We start from the raw sequence: 15194 nt of genomic DNA, 5'->3' as shown, positions 1-15194 counted from the left end.
ACTATGAATACTACTGTGATCAGGTAAATTTTGTCCATTTCATTTCCTTCAAAGTAGTCCCCTCCCGCTGCAATTTTTTCATTCATCATAGCACTTGGAAAAATTGAAAAAATAGAATTCACTTTTAGAGCCTCATAAAACGACGCGTATCTCAAATACTAATAAATATTTTGACGTGAAATTTAGCATAGATGTCACTAACAGTACTACCAAATTACAGAAAAACCGACCGATACCGATTCGAAAAACAAGCGAAGTATAATTTAAATATTCACCTTTCAATTTGATCCCAGTAGTAAATATGTAAGTATAAAGGATAATTTGACTTAAATTCGTGAATATGATTTTCTTGTTTGTTTTACATTTTATTTATTATATAACATAAATCATTATTCAATTGAAAAATGTCAATGTCTTGAAAGGTTGAACGCATTCAAAAAATGGAACACGGTCGATCGTTCTTGTTTCGCGTTTTGTTGAATATCCTGAAATTAATGCCATAAATAAGAATGATTGATTGATAAGAATGAATGAAATAAAAATAAGAAATTAGCTGATATAGCTTCCTTCACAGGGAAAATATTACAAATAACACGTTGTAAAAGTATTTTAAAGATCAAATTTTTCTTATATCTAAAGATGTAAACGAAATTTTATTTTTTACCCATTATATAAAAATCTTTTTTTCAAATATTGGATCAGAATCTAGAATTTTTGAACGACATAATGGTTCAATTTGGAAATAACGTACATATATAACTGAAAATATGGTAAATAAGGTGAATATTTATGGAGCAAAATAATTTATGACATAGTTTTTTCGATTTCAAAAAATTCAGTCGGTTAATAAACGCTTGTCCCTGTTAAAGTAAAATTGCTGACGGGGGCAGCCAGCACCATGGCCGTAACTTCTTTTATTTGTCATATTTTGACCTTAACCCATGACCCACAAAACACGACGAGACAGTACGATTTTCAGTATCAATACACTATATCTTCATATAATATATACATTTGAACCATTAATAGCTTATCTTTAGTAACACGTCGTTTTACATACATATATACAACATAAACATATACTAATTGGCAAAAAATCGAAAGAATGTTCTTGTTTTAAACGACTTACTTGGATCTAATTTCCTATTAAGAATAATCATTTGTTTCGATCTAAATCATCATAAAAGTAATTTAAATAGATTTGGATTTTTATTTTTATTTAACATCTGTGGACATTCTCTCATCAAGCTACTTGAACTTCTCATTATTTATGGAAGATCTGTAAAAACTGTAATTAATATTTCACTAAAATATTTTCAAGTAGTTTTCCAAAGTTCAATGACTTGAATAATATATATAAATAAAATATTTCATTGTTTAACATTATCAAGTTGAAACTGATTATTTAATCCAATATAAGGAAATGCACATTATTGCTATAGTAATGTTGAATAATAACTTAGTGCGAAATACTTCTAGTTTTCCCCCTAATTTCTAAGAACATAATTATATTGAATATTTTAATTTTGGTCAGTCTCCGGGTCTTCATCATGTTCTGGTAGTAATGGACTATCATCACTTAACGGTGTAAGAGGTAACGCGGTTCCTGGTGTTGAGGGTGCCGAACGTGATATAAAAATTTTACGCATTTTACCTCCTCTGCTAGCGAAAAACTTTGCGCCCACTTTACTATTGACCGGACTCTTTAATGGGAATTTGCTCGAATTCGACGATGTAGCATTCGGAATCATTGGAATATATAGAGCTTTATTCGATTTTGGAATAAAATGTTTAATTTTGTTTTGGTGTAATGTCGTAGGACGTTTTAATAAATTGTCGGTAACATTAGACGATCTTTGTGTGTTTCGTGCTTTAGCTGTAATTGTTGCTTTTGCCTTGTCTAATGGTGTAGTTGCTAAATGAACTGTTGTTTTAGCAAAATTTGGATTGTTAGAGCAATTAAGACTTGAGTTTGACTGTATTTCACAGCATGCAACGGAATTGCGTTGTAATTTTCGCTGTGTATATGCGTTAGAAGTCTTAACTATCCCAGAAGGTGTGTTCGATGGTGAGGACAACGTATGACGTAGCGCAGGCTTCATATGGAGCAGTAGATCTTCATAGCTTATTTCTTCCTGCCACTGACGTATTTGATTGAGAATATCTTTCACTTCGCCAGTCGGGCTAGTAGCTTGTGGAGGCGAGCTAGGTATACAAGCATTTGCAATACTACTAACATCAGAGCAATTATCTGAAGTTGTATAATTAGTTAAATCATCTGGAGTATACTTATTAAGATTCTTATTAACAGGAAATGATGGGGAATCTGTGTTATTTACCAATGTTTGGGGTTGTTGCTGTTGTTTCTCTAAAAAATTGTAACATGTTTCCAAACTTTGCCTTAATATATTAAGATCTTTCAACTCTGTCTCTGACAAATCATTTTTTGTAGCTCCATTAAAGCCAGCAACTGAATCGCAAGATTTATACGTTGGATTCAATATACTGGTGTTGATTACAAGTTGAGTGGGAAATGTACTGGTATGATGTAGTTGTTTAGATTTGATGTATCCGTTGTTAACAATCAAAGTTGTCCCGTGGTTGCTTGATTGAGCTTGTGTAGTAAAACCTTTGAGATCAGTAGTCAATGTATGTTGAGGTTTCACTCCAGTCTCATCAAAATTAATTACTTCAAATGATTTACTACCATTCCCATTAGAGACATTATTAAATCGATCTACGGAATTATTGTTTACGAAAATATCACTAATGCTGCTGCTGCTGCTATTGTTAAAATAACGAAATTGCTGTTCACTTTGGGATTGTATAAAACCTTTTGGAATACAACCTCCGCTAAAATTGCTAGCGCATCCACTGCTCCGATTACTCTTAGCCCCACTACCATTACCACTGTCATCACGGTTACCATTTTGATTTGAAATGGAACGATTGGAATTGTTCTCGACGGATTTTTCATTGAAATTGAATTGCTCAACTACCGAAGTTTGTAAAATAGTGCTGTAAGGTGTGGTTGAGTTTGATGTATTTTCTATATCCAAGTCATTTTCATTCCCGCCAACTGAACCATTTAGTGCTACCACAGTGAAATGCGGAGCTCTATTTTGTTTAAATATTTGCTGAGTGACTATACCACTATTTATATCGTGCATACCCATATTATTATTGCCTCCATTACCTCCACTTGCATAAACTAATTGCGAGGCAGATCGCGGTATTAAAAAGTCCTGGGGGAAATGTGAATTAAAACCAGTTTCGGGGCTGGCTGCTCGAGAGTATGGTGGTGGTACCAGGGTATTTGCTTCGTTAATATTACAAATAAAGCTTGAACTTAGAGAATCTATCGTACTAGCTGCAGACAATGATCCAATTGGCCGGACAATATAATTACGAAAATATTGTACCATGAGGTAACTGGAACCAGTTTTAGTATTGTCGCTGTTGCATGTAAAAACAAGTGGATAAAGATCGGGCTTCGATGTTACCTTCAATTATTCATTAATAAAAATTCGATTAGAAATTGAAAAAAAAAAAAACTAAAATACCTCAGTATATGGAGGCGGCGGATGGTGAAACGAATTACAGCGGCTATATTGTGGAGGAGCATAACAGGACCCTGCCGAGTCACCCTCAGATTGAGCACGATGGTCAGTGAATCCCCAACCGCAAAGTGTTCGCCGCTTTTTCCACAAGGAATATGCACACAGTAAAGCCAACATGATCGCAACTACCACACACCTAGTTTCATTTATGTATGTCATATAAAGATATAATTTAATATGTTCAATTAGGATGATGCCGTAAAAATAAAAGATTATTTATACTAAAAACCATTATCATGTATTGTCTATTAATATGTAAACTGAGGTTGGTTTACAATTACCCGTTATGTCCCATTAATATTATTAAATATTATATTAAAAAATATGTAAGGTATGGGTATATGATCTTCTAAATCTGCTTAAGCAATAAAATTAATAAATATGCATATAAATATACATATGTATGTATGGCATCTTACCAGAAAAACCAATGGCTTATGAAAAACAAATTCAAGACATGTTCTGATGATGGTGGTAATTGACGAGGTCCACTTTGGTATGGAGGACAGCATCCTTGAGTACAGCATTCCCTCGGCAATGAACAATAATGACCTCCTTCACAAAAGCGAGCATGAACCTGGTAATTACAATAAAAATAAGTATGACAAAACAAATGTCAGGCGGAGCTTAACATTAAATAATCTCACAATTTGTGCCCAAATTATCTAATTTGTCCACATATTTTCATTAAAATATCTAACTTAGCTTTATATGTGCATGGTATTTAGCAAACCATAACGACGGAAATCCTAAGAAAAAATAATATAGTAGACGTCGTAGTAATGACTCATAGTTAATCATAATTCTGTATTTTATTGCAGATGATGAATACTTAAAATTTCACAACGGAAACAAACAATTACATTGTTAAATATATAAAGAACTTTTGATTCGATATAAATGTCTATGAATATACTCCCCAACTAATTCTTAAACAGGACTTTCTTACATATTATTCATTTCTGTAATATGAACAAGTTAGAGTAAAACCAATATCCCAACGATTTGTGAATGAAAAACACGAAAATCAGGCGAATATTTGTCTGCACAAAATTTTCTGTAAAACTTGACAACTTTTTGTCCACACAAGTCTCACAATATTTTTCCTGTATTAAAGTAATTTTTCCTACTAAGAAATTTAATTCTAAAATTGGAATATGAGTTCAAATTTTCTGAATAAACAGACCATCTGCACATATCCATATAGATCTGTACCAAATGGATCTAATGAGGTAAACAAATTTTTAATGGTATTTGTTTTGGAAATCCAAAACTTGCTGGCTTGAACTTTCCTTTTTAAGAATCGAATGACCGTACAGATCTGATGAACTAAAACAATATGTATTGACGAACAACATTTATATTTGTATACAAATACATACATATAGAATGTAGGTAGAAAATAAGAAAGAAATAATTTAACACTTATAAAAATAAAAGAGTCTTCTCTGAAAGACACATATGTACATACATATCTTGATATATGATTCTTCATTTAACCAAAGTTCCACCTGTATTTACATACATATTTATTTCAATACAAATGTAATAACTTACAAGATTCGGCATACGGAAGATGTTAAACATCAAAATGGCAGGGATCAGCAACATTTCTTTTCGCTCCTAAAAACCGTTTGTCATTGATTGTAAGTATGTCGTAATTCCTCGTCCATTAATACGAAATTAAAGTATCGCTTTTGTATTTTTTTTTTAACTTCACAATTTTGGAAGTCCGAATATTTTAGCGTGACTGTGTAGATTTGAGTGATATTTTTGCGACAAAATGTAGGCCTTTCGGTTAAAAAAGATTAAAACTCACGGAAATCTTTTTATTTTCGTTTTCAAGTATAAGTGGTATTTCGAGGTATATTATCATCTATTAATCACTTTTATATATGTATGTACTTATGTATATTTAGGTACGTCTTTTAGTGATATATTATTTGTTATTGGCTATCAATAATCGCGTAAATTAATTATGCTTAATAAAACCCAGTTTTGACATTATGTTGCTATGATAAATATTGAAGGTGAGAAAATTTGTAACCCACCCTTAACACAATACTCGTCATTTCCCTTTCCATTTAAATAAGTAGTATTGCCAACAGAGATAAATTGATACTCAAATAACGGATATAGGCTTATCTACTTTTAGCATTTAACAATGAATAGAAGTTGTAACAAAAATTTAAAGTTATGCAAGCAATTTCCTTAGGAACTTCGGGCATTTAAATACTTTAGTATAGTATGCAGTAAATTTTGGAAAATATTCTTTCCATTTTTACCATATTATCCGTTCGGCAAAATTTGTAAATGGTTGCAAATGTAACGTAATAACTTCTACCGAGGTTTATTAAGATTTGCTACAAACAATGACAAATATATGATTGTTTTTTCTATTAAAAAGGAAGAAGAATTTTCATTTACGTTCTCTGGTTTGACTTTCCGTTCCGTTCCCACGAACGCAGAGAACGTATAATATAAATATAAATATATATAAATGTACGTTCTCTGCGTTAAAAAATTAAATAAACATTTTACGTTCTCTGGTATTACCCTGTATCTTCGGGCATTTTGTAAATAATCAACATTGTTACCTTTACTTTTAATATAAAAGCACAGTCCGTGTAGATTTGGGTTTTATTTTGGTTTCAGTAGTTCAAAATCTTTTACAAATATAAACTTCGACCTATAAAAAATTGCTTATTTATAACTCGGTGATATTAAATGAATTCGTATATTTTGCGAATTTATCTTGTAATATATTACTGCAATGTATTCATAGCAGGATATTCAGACGGCGTCAATGTGTCTCAAGGTATTCAATATACATTAAATTATTTATTGGGTTTGTCTTATATCTTAATAATATTTATTTACTCTATAGTCATATTTTTGGAACCAGGAACAATAGTTGACTATCATCCAAAGACGCGCCACAAGGCATTTTTCGGTAATGATATGCGAATTTATTGTTACAGTGGGTCTCGAAAAGATTGGACCCATATTTTTGAGAATATTGAGCTTCAATTGGAAATTGAAAAGGATGAATTCAAACAATATGAAGGTGCTACGCCGTCAGAAGTTCGACAGAATTTTGAAGATCGGCAGTCTCTATTTAGTTTTAATTTGTTTAGTAATAAGCGGACACGTTTAAACCTATATCCCTTTAAACAACAATGCATTGGAATAGACACAACGCTGCCCTATCGTGTACGCCTACATCAATTACGAATTGACTATTTTCGCACTATTCAATTCTCCGTGGGTATATGTTTATTTATATTTGCTGGAAGCCTTAGTAATAACTCAATATTGTTTTATCTGACTGGAGTTACTATTGGAATAGGCTCATCTTTTATGCTTATTATTTGGTTAACAAGTAAATTAATGCCCAGGTACGTTTTATTTCTAACGTTTTTGTGCATTTATAATTAATTTCTTAATAGGCGTCCTATGGTGTACACCATCTTGATTGGTGGATGGTCAATTGGATTTTATATTATTCAACGACTTTGGGATAACCTTCATTTGATTTTTCAAATGTATCGCTCGTATGTTCTTTGCTATGTATTCGCGACGGGAATAATATCTTTTTTCTTTTGTTACCGTATTGGTCCCCCTACAAATCAACGATCGAAGAATATTATAAAGTGGGTTTTACAAATAATGGCTATAATTATGGCATATTTTTCAATACAATATGAAGAAGCCAGTGTACTCATTTTAGCCGCAATAATATTTTTGAATTATTTGCCGAGATCACTCTTATACAAACCTCTCAAGATTTATAGATGGCTCTTTCCACCTAAAAGACGTTTCCTTACCAACGAGGAATTTTATGAAGAAGGTATCAGAGAAACTTCCAAAGCCTTAAAAGAATTACGAGCATATGCCAGCAGTCCTGACTGTAAACAGTGGAAAGTATGGCCATACATAACTTTACCGAAATCATTGTTTTTAAAATTTCATTTTACAGATTATATCCAAACTAAGTGATCCTTTACGATTTGCAGCTTTTGTAGAAGGCCAGTCCCACCTGCGAGAAGAAGAAATCTTACGCTATGAAAATCACACAGAAACTATTGAGCATAGTGAAATCGACTCAGATGATAATTTCGAAATGGAGAAAAAATACAAGAAAAATAATGTCCCTCATTCCTATTTTAAAAATGAAGAATATGGTTGGAATCAAAGTAAAATATTTAGTAATAATACTACATATGACGAAACGAGCGAAGAAAGTGAGAATGAAGAGGATGATATTGTGTACGAAGATACTACAAAATCAAAAGGTTCTTTTAATAATATGAATATTCAGAACAAATCGAATTATGAAAGAAGTGGTACACATAAATTTTATGATAGTAATATAGATCGCACATATTCATCGAAATTTTCTAGTAACACAAAAAGAGAAACCAAGTCTAAAATGTGAACTTGATGTTACACTTAGCTGCCCACATTATTGTAGCTGATCTAAAAGTGATAATTAGTGAAACCTTCCCACATAAAAGAGACTTAACACAGTCAGGGTCAGTGGGAATCACATAACGTTATTGTTTATAATGATTTGTACAACTCTCTCTACCTTTAAATTGTGTATCTATATTTGCATTTTAAATATTTTAGGATATGTATACTAATAAAAAAGACTGCTATTTTTCATCTGAAATGTTCCTACTTTTGTTGTTGCTGTAGAAAAGAGAGAAAAGTACTCAACAACAAATTTTAGCTACAATTTTCCCATTCATAATAGAGAATGGAGTAATCCTTTTTTCGCAAGGTGGCGCCAGTTGGAAATTCCAAACGAAGCCAGGTCCTTCTCCCACCTGGTCCTTCCAACGGAGTGGAGGTCTTCCTCTTATTTGGTATTTTCGTCCAGACCTAGCCAGCGAAGGCGCTGTCTTTTAATTCGCTGAACTGGGTGTATAACGTAATACCGACAATCAAAATCTCGAAATTTAGAATCCCAACAATTAAAATACCAACAAATCAAAACATCAACAGAAGTTGTGCTGAGTGTCGATTCTCTTTTCACGGGTCTTTTCCAAGATTTGGCGCATAGTGAATGCCTGGTATGTTGTTGATTTGCCAGGTCTAAAGCCACACTGATAAGGTCCAATCAGTTTGTTGACGGTGGGCTTTAATCTTTCACACAATACGTTCGATAGAATTTTATACGCAATGTTGAGAAGGATTATCCAACGGTATTTGGCGAACACAGTGGGGTCTCTCTTTTTGTGCATTAGGCAGAGCACACTTAAATTCCAATCATTGTTCATGCTTTCGTTTGACCTTTTTCTACAAAGAAGCTGATGCATGCTCCTTATCAGTTCTTCGCCACCGTGTTTGAATAGATCGGCCCCCGTCGCTTTGTTGTTCTTCAAACGGGTAATTGGTTTTCGGATTTCTTCATGGTTGAGCAATGGAACGTCTGCTCCATTGTCATCGATTGGGGAATCGGGTTTGCCCTCTCTTGGCGTTAAACTTTCACTGTCATTCAGCAGGCTAGAGAAGTTTTCCCTCCATAATTTTTGTATGCTCTGGGCATCAGTCACCTCTGGAGATTCTACAAGAGTATGCTCCGTTCTTGAAACTTTTTGTTAGTCGCCGCATCTTTTCGTAGAATTTTCGAGCAAAAGGTTATTAGAGAATTCAAAAGCACAACCAGATTGACGCAGGATATAAACATACTCTGAAAAGCAAATGGTAAAAGAAAGCCGAATTGCAAAAGCTTACTAAGCGCAATGGTCCGTTTTTTGTCGGACCGAGATCTGTCAACTCCGAAGCATTCTTCCAAATTATTTTTGGGATTTTTTCCGCCGCTACAACATCAACAACAAATTGTTGGGATTTATTTCTATTCTGCATTCGTTATTTTTACAATTATTAAAGAAATATAATCAGAACATTTTGTCGAATATTTGTTTTGTAACATAATTATGGGTTGGATTTAATGTGATGAGAATAGCAGCTTATTTCAGATTGCCGATTATTGTTTACATCTTAGGAAAAACCGATTGCCAAGTCCTCGATTCGTCATAAGATTATGTAATATATCTTCTTTCACTAAAATTAAGCCAAACACCACCATCTTGTTGTGTTAGAAAATATTTCGGATCTAGTTTAACAAATGGTTTAGTTCTTGCATTCAGAGTAACACTAAAATGCTTTATAATTGAAGCGATGGCTACCTTTGTTTGAATCGTAGCAAAATTAATGCCTTTGAAAAATAAAATATTCCATCATATACCTGTAAATAGTTAAAAAGAGAAAAATTTCATACCCAAACACATTCGGGGCCCATCGCCAAATCCTAAAAACGCTCCAATATTGCGAAGTAATTTCAAATTATTTCCATCCACTGTAAGAAATCTTTCAGGCTGAAATCGATCTGGATTACAATAATGATTTTCATCATGATGAATTGCGTATATTGGAATCATTACAGAGTCACCAATTGCTAAGGAGACTTTACCACCGTTTTTGTTAGTAAAAGTATAAGGTACAGTGCATCTCTTAATGGACCACAAACCAGGCGGAAGAATTCTAATACACTCTTATGTTGAAAAGAAACATTTTTACATTAGTAGTGCAAATATATTAATTTTGTAAACAACATACCATATACGCAAGCATTCAAATAAGGAAGTTCATTCAGTTTTTCAAAACATATTTCACCGTTAATAGAGTTATTTACGATTTCTTTACGTAATCTTTTTTGAACAGTTTGGTAACGACCTAACTAAAGTCAATAATAAGTGTGATTTAAAAGCGTTAATATTAGGGAAAAATATTTCTTACTAGAAATAAACAGTGAGATATAACCGTCGCTGATGTATCTAATCCATCGATGAGGAATGTCATTGTATGCGAAATCAAGTTTTGTTCGCTAAGGTTGTGGGTTTTCTTTAGAGACATTAAATGATCCATGAAGTCACGCCGTTTTGTTGAACTTTCTAAATAGATTTTCAAAGCCTCTTGGATTAGCTTTTTAAAAAAATCTTCGCATTTGTTAGGAATAAATTTTACTTTGAAGATGTTTATAATTGTAGGCAATACACCGGCCATGATGGTATATAAAATAAAAACGTTGTTGTTTTCGGAAAGCATCTTCATATTTTTTGTAATTTGGTCAACAAAAGTTATTTCACTAATCCCGAGCACACTTCTTGCTATGTTTTCTGCAGTGAAATGAAGTGCAATCTGAAATGGTTAATGTAAATACATATATATTTGTTCATAAATTTAATTGATTTTTAATAATTAATACATATTAGAAATATCCTATTATATGTTAAATAAACTCCTAATACCATATTCTTAATTGAACAATTAGGGACAAGTAAGAAATTATTCCATTGCAATTTAATTTCGTACCATTTCAATAGCAATTGACTTCCCAGAAAAGTTATTACTATTAATTATAATTTTTTTGTTATTGTAATATTAAAAAAATATGTATTTCCTATTCTTCTTTTCCTGTTTTACGTAGACACCGCTTACGCGGTTATAGCCGAGTTTACAACAGCGCGCTAGTTGTTATTTCTGGTAGACAGGTCCTTCTCCATCTGGTCTTTTTAACGGAGTTGAGGTCTTCCTCTTCCTCTGCTTCCCCCGGTGGGTACTGCGTCGAATACTTTCAGAGCTGGAGTGTTTTCGTCCATTCGGACAATATGACCTAGCCAGCGTAACCGCTGTCTTTTAATTCGCTGAACTATGTCAATGTCATCGTATATCTCACACAGCTCATCGTTCCATCAAATGTGATATCCGCAGAACATTTCTCTCGAAAACTCGTAACGTTGAGTCATCAGATGTTGTCAGACAGAAATATTAGTATAAAACGGATATGCAGCGCTTTCAAAAAGACAGCGGTCACAACAGATTTATTCTCAGAAGTTTTCTTTATTTCGTTTAGCAATGAAATCTTATTAACAAAAAAGGAAGGGCTAAGTTTGAGTGTGATCGTATCATATAGAGTAAAGTCAGCTGGATGTTCAAAAATCCTGATATTAGTTATATAGGGGCTAGGCCAAGTTTTCGCTCAAATGTATCTATTTTAGGCACAACGATACAATGTGATAAGTAAAACACGCTCTCTTATTTTCATTGGGATAACTCACATGTTGGCCGATATATGCGATACAATGTCACCCCGACGTTCGAAACTATAGGTACCGGTGCCTAAATATTCGATACCTAGGGACTTGGAACAGTTTTTATTGGATTTCAACAATTTTTGGACATAAGGTGGCACACACTAAAGACAAAGTTTTATCCCGTTGTATTAATTGCTTCTTGATTTATGTACTGGAAACTGAACGAATCAAGTGGAATTTAAAATTGTGCTAGATGGGAAATAGGCGTAGTTGTTGTCCGATTTCGTCCATTTTCACAATGGGACATAGGAATATCATAAGAATACTATGTACGTAGATCAGTTAGTCGGATCTCGAGATATGGGATTTCACCAAAAAGTGGGCGGTGCCACGCCCATCGTTCAATTTTCACACCGGCTCCCATAAAGCTCTCTCATACCATCTGGGTGAAAAAATTTAATGTCTCTAGCCTATTTAGTTTTTGATTTATCTTCCTTTTAGTAGTGTTTAACAGTACCATTATATGGGGAGTAAACGGGGTTATCCTCCGATTTCATCCATTTTCACAATGTCGGTAGAAATTCTTAAAATATTTGTACTCAGCAAATTTGGTTTTTGTACTTTAAGCGGTTTAGGAGATATTCACATTAAACTTGTTAGAGGGCGGGGCCACGCCCACTTAAAAAAAATTCCCACAAGTGCCCTTTTTTACTGAGATGCTCTGTACCAAATTACAGCTTTATATCTTAATTTAGTGCTTAGTTATGGCACTTTATATGTTTTCGGTTAATGGCGATTTGTGGCAGTGACAGTGGTCCGATTACGCTCATCTACGAACTCGAAATTTTGTTTGCACTTCTCAATTTTTACTCAAGTTACAGCTTGCACGGTCGGCCGGACGGACAGACAGACAGTCTGTCAGACAGTATGAAAAGTTTTTTTTTTATAAAAAATTGCGGGCACAAGTTCATAATTATCAAAAGTTTTTAGAAATAAGTTCGCGTATAGTATTTTATATGAATTACAGCACATGGCTTCGTCCGCAACACGATATTTGAGTAGATATGTTACACACAATAACACGTAGACCCGCAATGTCGGTAAGGTAAATACTTGTATAGTTTAGAAAATAAGGTATTATGGGAGGATGTGCACCTAGCGAAGGTACATAGCTTCTGTCTTAGAACTCTATTGCAAACTATGTATTAGTACTTGTATATCTTAACATAAGTTATAGTGTCACTGAAACTTACATCTTTTCCATTTAGACCGTCTTTTGAATGAATATTCATCTGACGTTTTAAGAACTCACACCAAGACTTACAAACCAATTGCATTGTACAGTAGGAGGTTCGAATGCGAGCGATTGTAAAACCTGGAGATACTAATGATCGCTGTTCCCGCCATTCCTGGCCGCTCAGTAAAAAAGGATTACATATTAATAACGGATCCTTATTTATGTCAATCTAATAAAAATTTTATTTTTTGTTTAAGAGTAACGTATATTATAATTTACAATTGTTGCCTTACCAGTTTTGCAACATCATTGGAACTAAAATGTTTAAAAGAAGTAACAAAAACGTCATGCACAAGTTGTGGTTCTAATAGCATAAGTAGTGGAGAACGAAGGAGAAAAACACCCACGTAACTTTCACAATTTTTGTATTTTCTAGAAAAGGTAAAAATATTTACGTTTCAAGGTACTTCAAATTTGATATAAGAATAATTTTATCAACTTTTAATTTATAATTAAGAGATTCTTGCCTATAAATATTGTTTATATCATCTGCAAAATGTTGTTTGTTGGTAACTAATCCTGGAAATGATCCAAATAAAGGTAACGGTTTCGGACCTTTTATACCACGATTACTCCAGTATGTAAAATTCCATGTCAGAAAAAGATATATCATGAAAAATATCACCGTTAATAATATAAATGAAAATAAAACCATTTTCTTTCCTTATTTAAGCAATTTTTTAGTATATAACTCTTCTCTAATCTATCTACAAACTATTTTGCTCAGCTGTCGTGTTATGGTGTCGGAAAACTTCTAAATGCAGCAGTGCCTACTTGGATTTTATTTATGGGTAAGTGTACATACATATGCATGCAAAAATGTTCATATTGTGTATGAAAATCCGAAAGTACACAGAACAAACTAAATTTAGTTTCATTTCGTGACGATAAACGTTGTGTTGTTCAACACATTAATTTTAAAATAAAATGTGAACGCCTTAGTGAATAGACAATTTTGTGAATTTTACTTTAAAAATCTTGCTATGGCTAAGGCTATGTTGGAACTTTATGTGAACGCCACAAGCGATTAAATATTTTGATATATGTACATATACAAAACTTTCTTTTCTTTTTCTTTTTACCTATTTTTGGTACACAATTTACTTATGCCATAGCTAACAGGTCTAACACTTTCTATCTTTATTTATCTGAAATATCTGTTACAAAAACACGTGGACTTCAAGTAAGATTATGGTAAAAAAAATGGACCAAAGAGTTTGAAACCGACACGAAACCATTGATATTATTGTAACTGCTCAGGAGTTTGAATGAGCATTCTTTACTTGCACCAATAATAAAAAAAGAGACTTTACTTAGCAAAAATATATACAATTAAAAAATAACTTAAAACATTATTAAACAAATCGGTACATCTTTTTATACTCTCGCAACAAAGTTGCTAAGGAGAGTATTATAGTTTTGTTCACATAACGGTTGTTTGTAAGTCCTAAAACTAAAAGAGTCAGATATAGGGTTATATATACCAAAGTGATCAGGGTGACGAGTAGAGTTAAAATCCGGATGTCTGTCTGTCCGTCCGTCCGTGCAAGCTGTAACTTGAGTAAAAATTGAGATATCATGATGAAACTTGGTACACGTATTTCCTGGCTCCGTAAGAAGGTTAAGTTCGAAGAAGGGCAAAATCGGCCCACTGCCACGCCCACAAAATGGCGAAAACCGAAAACCTATAAAGTGTCATAACTAAGCCATAAATAAAGATATTAAAGTGAAATTTGGCACAAAGGATCGCATTAGGGAGGAGCATATTTGGGGGTAACTTTTTTGGAAAAGTGGGCGTGGCCCCGCCCCCTACTAAGTTTTTTGTACATATCTCGGAAACTACTATAGCTATGTCAACCAAACTCTATAGAGTCGTTTCCTTCAGGCATTTCCATATACAGTTCAAAAATGGAAGAAATCGGATAATAACCACGCCCACCTCCCATACAAAGGTTATGTTGAAAATCACTAAAAGTGCGTTAACCGACTAATAAAAAACGTCAGAAACACTAAATTTTACGAAAGAAATGGCAGAAGGAAGCTGCACCCAGGCTTTTTTGAAAAATTGAAAATGGGCCTGGCGTCGCCCACTTATGGACCAAAAACCGTATCTCAGGAACTACTAGACCGATTTCAATGAAATTCGATATATAATATTTTCTTAACACCCTG

At 33.3% G+C, this 15194-nt stretch overlaps 3 protein-coding genes across 3 annotated transcripts; 1 reads left to right on the top strand and 2 right to left on the bottom strand.

Annotated features, from left to right (window-relative positions):
• Positions 1-878: 878 nt before the first annotated feature.
• On the bottom strand, positions 879-5654 carry LOC120773834 (serine-rich adhesin for platelets). The gene is made up of 4 exons (XM_040102956.1): positions 5178-5654; positions 4040-4197; positions 3564-3756; positions 879-3503 (listed from the first exon to the last, which is right to left on the bottom strand). Exons 1-4 carry the CDS (start codon positions 5229-5231, stop codon positions 1521-1523), a joined length of 2388 nt encoding a protein of 795 aa, XP_039958890.1. The 5' UTR covers positions 5232-5654; the 3' UTR covers positions 879-1520.
• Positions 5655-6229: 575 nt separating this feature from the next.
• Positions 6230-8295, top strand: LOC120773835 (nuclear envelope integral membrane protein 1a). The gene is made up of 4 exons (XM_040102957.1): positions 6230-6438; positions 6508-7018; positions 7070-7544; positions 7600-8295. The coding sequence occupies exons 1-4, from the start codon at positions 6348-6350 to the stop codon at positions 8056-8058; spliced, it is 1536 nt and encodes a 511-aa protein (XP_039958891.1). The 5' UTR covers positions 6230-6347; the 3' UTR covers positions 8059-8295.
• A 1119-nt stretch (positions 8296-9414) lies between these two features.
• Positions 9415-13793, bottom strand: LOC120775855 (probable cytochrome P450 28d1). The gene is made up of 7 exons (XM_040106224.1): positions 13490-13793; positions 13256-13394; positions 12979-13191; positions 10428-10829; positions 10248-10368; positions 9910-10182; positions 9415-9846 (listed from the first exon to the last, which is right to left on the bottom strand). Exons 1-7 carry the CDS (start codon positions 13675-13677, stop codon positions 9671-9673), a joined length of 1512 nt encoding a protein of 503 aa, XP_039962158.1. The 5' UTR covers positions 13678-13793; the 3' UTR covers positions 9415-9670.
• Between the last annotated feature and the right edge of the window lie 1401 nt (positions 13794-15194).

This window comes from Bactrocera tryoni, chromosome 4 (genome assembly GCF_016617805.1).
Source record: "Bactrocera tryoni isolate S06 chromosome 4, CSIRO_BtryS06_freeze2, whole genome shotgun sequence".
NCBI classification, from domain to species: domain Eukaryota; kingdom Metazoa; phylum Arthropoda; class Insecta; order Diptera; family Tephritidae; genus Bactrocera; species Bactrocera tryoni.
The sequence above is the reverse complement of the archived record's forward strand: the minus strand, read 5'-3'. Positions and strand labels throughout refer to the sequence as shown.

Coding starts and splice junctions, on each gene's coding strand:
- LOC120773834 (XM_040102956.1), bottom strand. CDS start 5,231: ATGTTGCTGATCCCTGCCATTTTGATGTTTAACATCTTCCGTATGCCG. Junction 4,198..5,177: donor TCTTCCGTATGCCGAATCTT/GTAAGTTATTAC, acceptor TGTAATTACCAG/GTTCATGCTCGCTTTTGTGA. Junction 3,504..3,563: donor CGCCGCCTCCATATACTGAG/GTATTTTAGTTT, acceptor GAATAATTGAAG/GTAACATCGAAGCCCGATCT.
- LOC120773835 (XM_040102957.1), top strand. CDS start 6,348: ATGAATTCGTATATTTTGCGAATTTATCTTGTAATATATTACTGCAAT. Junction 6,439..6,507: donor CGGCGTCAATGTGTCTCAAG/GTATTCAATATA, acceptor TTTACTCTATAG/TCATATTTTTGGAACCAGGA. Junction 7,019..7,069: donor ACAAGTAAATTAATGCCCAG/GTACGTTTTATT, acceptor ATTTCTTAATAG/GCGTCCTATGGTGTACACCA.
- LOC120775855 (XM_040106224.1), bottom strand. CDS start 13,677: ATGGTTTTATTTTCATTTATATTATTAACGGTGATATTTTTCATGATA. Junction 10,830..12,978: donor ACGGTCTAAATGGAAAAGAT/GTAAGTTTCAGT, acceptor TAACCATTTCAG/ATTGCACTTCATTTCACTGC. Junction 9,847..9,909: donor TGGGCCCCGAATGTGTTTGG/GTATGAAATTTT, acceptor TATTTTTCAAAG/GCATTAATTTTGCTACGATT.